Below are 8,590 nucleotides of genomic sequence, written 5' to 3'. Positions count from 1 at the left end.
CATAGTAATGTGGTACCACACTGAAACAGTAGATTAAACCAGGTTTCGATCAATATTTTTGAGGATAACGCATCTTAGGTCTAGGTTAGGCCTGGGATTTTCACTCATCAGGCTCATACTTTCGCATTCTTCACATACTTGTTGAACGGATCCTGGGTTTTTTCTGGTTTGGATCACGTAGTAATGTGGGACCACACTGAAACAGTCGATTAAACCTGGTTTCGATCAATATTTTTGAGGATAACACATGTTAGGTCTAGGATAGGCCGAGGATTTTCACTCATCAGACTCATACTTTCGCATTCTTCACATACTTGTTGAACGGATCCTGGGTTTTTACTGGTTTGGATCACGTAGTAATGTGGTGCCACACTGAAACAGTCAATTAAACCTGGTTTCGATCAATATTTTAGAGAATAGTTCATGTTAGGTCTAGGTTAGGTCTGGGATTAGCCCTCATCAGACTCATACTTTCGCACACTTCACATACTCGTTGACAAGATCCTGGGTTTTTTTCTTGTTTGGACCACGTAGTAATGTGGTACCACACTGAAACTGTCGATTAAACCTGGTTTCGATTAATATTTTTGAGGATAACGCATGTTAGGTCTGGGATAGGTCTGGGATTCGCCCTCGTCAGGCTCATACTTTCGCATATTTCTCATACTTGACGGCTAGATCCTGGGCTTTTTCTGGATTGCATCACGTAGTAATGAAGTACAACACCGAAACAGTCAATTAAACCTGGTTTCCATCAATATTTTAGAGGACAACGCATGTTAGGTCTAGGTAAGGCCTGGGATTTGCCCTCATCAGGGTCATACTTTCGCAGTTTTAACATACATGTTGACCTGATCGAGAGTTCTTAATGCTTTGGATCACGTAGTAAAGTGGTACCACACTGGAACAGTCCATTAAACCTGGTTTGGATCAATATTTTAGAGGATAACGCATGTTAGATCTAGGTTAGCCCTGGGATTTTCACTCATCAGACTCATACTTTCGCATTCTTCACATACTTGTTGAACGGATCCTGGGTATTTACTGGTTTGGATCACATAGTAATGTGGTACCACACTGAAACATTCAATTAAACCTGGTCTTGATAAATATTTTAGAGGATAACGCATGTTAGGTCTGGGTTAGGTCTAGGATTTGCCCCCATCAGGCTCATACTTTCGCATATTTCTCATACTTCATGGCTGGATCCTGGGCTATTTCTGGATTGGATCACGTAGTAATGTGGTACCACACTGAAACAGTCAATTAAACCTGGTTTTGATCAATATTTTAGAGAATAATTCATGTCAGGTCTAGGTTAGGTCTGGGATTTGCTCTCATCAGGCTCATTCTTTCGCATATTTCTCATACTTCATGGCTAGATCCTGGGCTGTTTCTGGATTGCATCACGTAGTAATGATGTACAACACTGAAACAGTCAATTAAACCTGGTTTCCATCAATATCTTAGAGGACAACGCAAGTTAGGTCTGGGATAGGTCTGGGATTTGCCCTCATCAGGCTCATACTTTCGCGTTTTTCACATACTTGTTGAACAGATCCTGGGTTTTTTCTGGTTTGGATCACGTAGTAGTGTGGTACCACACTGAAACAGTCGATTAAACCAGGTTGCGATCAATATTTTTGAGGATAACGCATGTTAGGTCTAGGTTAGGCCTGGGATTTTAACTCATCAGACTCGTACTTTCGCATTCTTCACATACTTGTTGAACGGATCCTGGGTTTTTTCTGGTTTGGTTCACGTAGTAATGTGGTACCACACTGGAACATTCAATTAAACCTGGTCTTGATAAATATTTTAGAGGATAACGCATGTCAGGTTTGGGTTAGGTCTAGGATTTGCCCTCATCAGGCTCATACTTTCGCATATTTCTCATACTTCATGGCTAGATCCTGGGCTGATTCTGGATTGTATCACGTAGTAATGTGGTACCACGCTGAAACAGTCAATTAAACCTGGTGTTGCAGCGCAACAGTAAACTCATAATAGCCATCGGATGTAGAATCACACCTTTTATAAACATTCAAGGACTTTGCTTACAACCTAATGCCCCTAAGGCGGCTATTTAATTAGTAAATTCACTTAAACTCTGTATGGCCCTCAAATCCAGTCGCTCTATGACTTTACTACCTGCAATAGTATTGACGACGGGTGCCAGATGTTATGGCCGAGACCAGGTACCGCGTGACGCATCTGGCCACCAGGCGCTGGCCCGGGCCCGTATCCTCCTCGCGGAAAAACCCCGGGCCCGCAAAAATTATTAAAAACTACCGTTGCATGTCGCCTCCCACCGACCATCTTCGCCACCAAAATGATTGGCCGGCGAAACAATAATAGAAAACCAATCAGCGTCTAGTGCTTCCTCCCATGGACTTGGATACGCCCATGGCGAGGCTAGCTCTTTGGGCAACCTTGGCCCAGAGAGCAGATTGAGAAAAAACGCCAAACTAACCACACCAGAGAACGAGAGGACAGACCGAAGACCTCTCCAGCAGATACGTCATATTGGAGCCTCCAAGCTTTATCCTCCCAAGCAGTTGCACAAGATTAAGTTGGCGTGCGACAGTGTGCCGTTGCGCAAACATTTTGGTCCTTCGAGCCGGATATCAGCAAGGAACTCCGAAAACTCTGCAAAGAGGAAACCATCGGTCTGTAACCAGATTCAAGCGAATTTCGGCCAAAGGGAATCCATCTTCTGGAGCATTCCACAAGGTCATCATTGGACGCAGACTCCCTTCGAGACGACCGAAGGGATACCGAATATTGTCCAAGCAAGGCGCCATTCTGGCAGAGCATCAAGTGACTTGTGATCTGTGACAACTCCTGGCAATAGTGTATTGTCAATTCTCGGTGGGAACATCAGGACTGTGACGCAGAGCTACGCAGGCATCAACACAAGGCAGCGGTTTTGTGACTCGCTACCGCCAGGCTCCGTCGACTGACGCCCAAGCGGAAGGCAAGGACCTCATCGAACATCGCAGCATCTCCGAGGAAGGCTGCTATTCTCATCGTGCGGTAAGCTCTGAATCTCCTATTCACATCCTTGCTATACTCAATTCTCGTCCTTGAATCCCTTCGTCAATATCGCTGAGATATCATGGCAGAAGAAATCAAAACCCTTAGGCGCCAATGCACTTACGTGAAGGCGCAATTAACGCGTATACGAAATTCGTTGAACGACTCCATAAGTTCCACCGCAATAAGCATAAAGAAAGCCAAACTTGAAGAGGTCTATCATTCATTTAATAAATTGCACCTCGAATTAGCGCGCGTAGACGAAACGGGAGATTATGAAAATAGTATAGTGGAATTCGAAAGCTCATATTATGCCTGCGCGGAAGTTCTTGACAATCTACAGAATAGCAATAAAAAATCCGCGAGTACAACATCCGATCAAGCTAAGACACTTACGAATGCCAGCGTCGTATTACCGCGTATAGACTTACCGACATTTGACGGTAATTTACTTGAATGGCAAAGTTTTTACGATACGTTTAAGGCTATGGTACATGAAAATGAAGATATTTTAGGCGTGCAAAAGTTCCATTATCTGAAACATTCTCTGCGCGGAGAAATCGCGGGCGTTATAAATACACTGAACGCCTCATATGAAAATTATACGGTCGCGTGGACAATGCTGATTAAACGTTGCAATCAACCGCGAAAAATAATACAAATGCACTTAAAGTCATTGTTTGAATTGCCCAATCTGACGAAGGAGTGCCCAGTAGCATTACGATCTATGATCACAGCTACTGAAAAGCACGTAAACGCGTTGAAAGCCATCAAGATTCCGGTAGAAGCGTGGAACGAAATCCTAGTCTATGTAGTAACCGCGAAATTAGACAAAATTACGCGTCGTCATTGGGATCGGTCTTTAGACGATGATGCCATGCCGACCCTCGCGGAATTATTGCATTTTCTGTCCAAATTTGCGCGCGACGATGCTCTTACAACTCTTGCAAACTCGCCTGAAGCGGCACATACTCAGTCAAATGTAAGACAGTACCAGAAGCCCGCGATTCAGGATTATAGAGTCAAGACCACGCGACAAACTTACATAACCGCTCAAGCAAAGGTTAAATGTCCGATCTGCACTAAAGGCCATTATATACAATCCTGTGAGAAGTTTCTAAACCTTTCCGTGGACAATAGATTCAATGCGGCGAAGACCGCTAAATTATGCATTAATTGCTTAAAATCCGGGCATTCTTGCACCGCGTGCTATTCCAGCACATGCAAGAAATGTCATCGAAAACACAACACCTTGCTGCACCGGGAAGAAAATAACGACAGTAATACAATAACGCCTTCGACATCGGCTCCCGCGGAGCAATCACGAACCACGTTGACCGCTTGTCTCCCATCTGAGGTTCTATTGTCGACCGCGCGCCTTTTTATATCCGACATTGAAGGTACCTTCCACGAGTGCAGAGTTTTGCTTGATTCTGCATCTCAGGTAAACTTCATTACAACCGATCTAGCGAAAAAACTGCGATTATCAAAAACCAATGTAGATATACCGGTATCCGGTTTTAATCAACTAGAGACACGCATACGAACATCCGTGACGGCAATAATTGCCTCAAAACATTCGGCTTACAAATCCGAAATAACGCTGTACGTAGCACCGCAATTCTCTGGCTACCTGCCCTCGCAGCAAATTAGCCATTCGCACGTACAATTGCCGAAGAATGTGCCGCTAGCCGATCCCCAATATTATAAACCAGCCAAAATCGATGCACTATTAGGCGCGGAATTATTCTATCAGCTAATGCGCGTGGGTCAAATACGCTTATCAGCGCCGTCGCTTATCTTGCAAAAAACCGCGTTGGGATGGGTATTATCGGGGGCGGTCAGTTCTAAGGGTATTGCATCCAAATCCGTGAAATGTAACTTGTCATCCATACCGTTGTACAAGCAACTCGCCAAATTTTGGGAAATGGAAGAATGCGCCACAATAAAACCTCGGTCAAAGGAAGAGGAATTGTGCGAAGACCATTTTAAAATTCATACGCGACGCGATGTATCAGGGCGCTACGTGGTACGATTGCCCTTTAATCAGTCCAAAACCAAACTGGGCAGCTCCTACGGCGGAGCATTAGAACGTTTTTACGCGTTGGAAAAACGTTTAGAACAAGACGCTAGTTTGAAGAGTGAGTATTCCAAATTCCTGCAGGAATACCATTCGTTGGGGCACATGACCGATATTTCGAAGATCGATAATATTAACGAAGGATATTATTTGCCTCACCACGCGATTTTCAAGCAGTCTAGTTTAACGACCAAACTCAGAGTCGTTTTCGATGCATCCGCGAAAACAAGCACTGGTCTTTCATTAAACGAGACTCTTCTAATAGGCCCTACGATACAGGACGACCTTTTCTCGTTATTAGTTCGATTTCGCTCGTACAATTATGTACTTACCGCGGACGCGGAAAAAATGTATCGCCAAGTACGTCTGCATGAACGTGATGCGATATATCAAAAAATACTTTGGCGCGAAACGCAAGAAAACCCTTTGCAAACATTTAGGCTAGACACGGTCACGTATGGCACAGCATCCGCGCCTTTTCTCGCGATACGAGCGCTACATAAATTAGTAGAGGACGAAGGTAATCCGTACCCATTGGCTTCTATAGCACTTACTAAAGATTGTTACGTGGATGACCTATTAACTGGTGCGACAACATATAAAGACGCAATTCAATTACGCGATGAGTTAATACGACTCACAAATTTAGGAAAATTTCATCTAAGAAAATGGTCTTCAAATGATCCGACTTTGATTGAGGATCTTGCCGAACGATCTCTGGACAGCAATCACGCGTTAAATTCAAACGATTTAGTAAAGACACTCGGGGTGTATTGGAACTCGTCAACCGACACAATCACGTACAGCATTGCCTTTGACAAGAACCATTCTCGCGTAACTAAAAGATCTATTTTATCGAGCGTTGCGCAATTATTCGACCCCTTGGGTCTAGTCGGTCCAGTCATTACAAAGGCGAAAATCGTCATGCAGGACTTATGGAAAGCCAATGTGGAGTGGGACGAATCTGTTCCGCAAGATATATATCTAAATTGGAAAGAATTTCAGCAACAATTACCTCTTCTTTCCAAATTTGAAGCACCGCGAAAAATTGTCGCGGGGCTGGCATCAGATATTCAATTACATGGATTTTGTGATGCCAGCGAAAAGGCGTACGGCGCCTGCGTATACATCCGATCGTGCAGGCCTGATGGCACAATCACAGTGCAATTAGTGGCATCGAAATCACGCGTGGCGCCCGTCAAATCCGTATCAATTCCCCGCCTAGAATTATGCGCGGCCGTCTTACTAACCAAGTTATATTCTAGCATAAAAAGTGCGCTTAGGTTAAAGTTCAATTCCATAAGATTTTGGACAGACTCGACAGTTGCCCTGTGCTGGATAAATACGCCACCACATACACTCAAAACCTTCGTGGCAAATCGCGTGTCAAAAATACAGGAGCACACTGAACCGCGCGAATGGTTTCATGTCGCATCATTAAACAATCCCGCCGATGCTATATCGCGAGGTCAAACTCCCGTTGAGTTGTTGAAAAATCCGCGGTGGCATCAAGGTCCGTTGTGGTTACGCGAAACAGAAAAGATATGGCCCGTCACTCGGATCCCACTAACGAATATTCCGGAACTTCGTCCCGTTACGGTACTCAAAACAACGTATGAGATAGATATATTTAATCGCTTTTCAACTATAAACCGATTGAAACGGGTAGTAGCTTATTGTCTTCGCTTTTATACAAACGCCACGCGGAAGGCAGATCGAAGGGGGCCCTTGGACACCGAGGAATTAAACCGCGCTCATGACCGTATCATACGGATGGTACAAGAGCATTATTTCACTATAGAAATAAACGATTTAAAGACGCGCAACCATGTAAGCAAAACTAGCAAAATTTTAAACTTAAATCCATTTGTGGACGAGCAGAGTATTTTGCGTGTAGGTGGCCGACTACATAATTCTGATCTAGAATTTCAGCAAAGGCATCCTATTCTATTACCACGGGCTCAACACATAACCAAATTGATTATTCGGGAAAATCATCTTAAGACATACCATGGTGGAATACAGACCACGTTAAACGCAGTCAGGCAAACCTACTGGGTCATCGATGGCAAAAACACCACGCGGCACATAATACGAAATTGTATTACCTGTTTCCGGGCGCGCCCCTCATCGGTAAGCGCAATTATGGGAAATTTGCCAAAAAATCGTGTCGTTCAAGCTAGGCCTTTCGAGTCTGTAGGTATCGATTATTGCGGTCCCTTATACATTAAGGAAAAGAAATTCCGAAACCGTACTAAGGTTAAGGCGTACGTAGCCGTATTTGTTTGCTTTGCAACAAAGGCAGCGCATTTAGAATTAGTTACCGATTTGACGACGGAGGCATTTATAGGTTGTCTTAAACGGTTTTTTGCTCGACGAGGAAAATCTAGACACATTTATTCAGACAATGCAACCAATTTCGTAGGGGCAAAAAATGAGCTTTCGGAAATACAAAGGGCATTGACTACGCCAGAACACAATACAAAGATATTAAATTATTTGTCAAATGAAGGAATCACTTGGCATTTTTCGCCTCCAAGATCACCTCATTTTGGTGGCCTATGGGAGGCCCTCGTGAAATCGTTCAAGCACCATTTAATTAGGATCGTTGGTGATCAATTGTTCACGTATGAATACTTAAACACTTACGTCATTGAGATCGAGGCAATATTAAATTCTCGTCCATTAACACCTATGTCCTCCGACCCTAACGACACAAACGCCTTAACTCCTGCCCACCTCCTAATAGGAGATTCGCTAATGAGCATGCCTGAGAGAAATCTGCAGCAAATAGCCACTAACCGGTTGTCAATGTGGCAACACATCCAAAGGGTCAAGCAGCATTTTTGGGCAAAATGGCACAAAGAATACATTAACCAGCTGAACACCCGCAGCAAATGGAGAACTTCCCGCGGGAAAGCTCTCGCTATAGGAGATCTTGTGATCCTGAAGGAAGACCACGTACCGTCAATGAAGTGGATACTAGGGCGGATTACAGATCTCCATCCCGGTGGTGACTCAATTGTAAGGGTTGTGACGGTGAAAACAGCACACGGCACATACAAGCGAAGCATAACCCGGCTATGTCCATTGCCTACCGAAGACTTATAATCCTTTGCCAAATCGTGGTTAACCTTTGTTATAAATTATTATTAAGCAACCATCTGCGTATAGTACACGTTAACGATTGCGTAATTTAGCATAATTCTAGTTCTAAGTCGTCATACATTTCGATACATGCGTTCTTTAAATTATCATTAGTCGTTTATATTATTGCAATCGGGAACCACGCGCGGCGTACATTATTAACCATTCTTCGTTTTTGAACGCGATCGTTCAAAGGGGGCGGCATGTTGCAGCGCAACAGTAAACTCATAAAAGCCATCGGATGTAGAATCACACCTTTTATAAACATTCAAGGACTTTGCTTACAACCTAATGCCCCTAAGGCGGCTATTTAATTAGTAAATTCAC

The 8,590-nt window shown here is 43.8% G+C and overlaps 1 protein-coding gene across 1 annotated transcript; it reads left to right on the top strand.

Moving 5' to 3' along the window:
- Positions 1-3,118: 3,118 nt before the first annotated feature.
- Positions 3,119-8,227, top strand: LOC143350709 (uncharacterized). The gene is made up of 2 exons (XM_076782734.1): positions 3,119-5,177; positions 7,542-8,227. Exons 1-2 carry the CDS (start codon positions 3,119-3,121, stop codon positions 8,225-8,227), a joined length of 2,745 nt encoding a protein of 914 aa, XP_076638849.1.
- Positions 8,228-8,590: the final 363 nt, after the last annotated feature.

This window comes from Colletes latitarsis, unplaced genomic scaffold (genome assembly GCF_051014445.1).
Source record: "Colletes latitarsis isolate SP2378_abdomen unplaced genomic scaffold, iyColLati1 scaffold0024, whole genome shotgun sequence".
In the NCBI taxonomy this organism is placed as follows: Eukaryota; Metazoa; Arthropoda; class Insecta; order Hymenoptera; family Colletidae; genus Colletes; species Colletes latitarsis.
The sequence above is the reverse complement of the archived record's forward strand: the minus strand, read 5'-3'. Positions and strand labels throughout refer to the sequence as shown.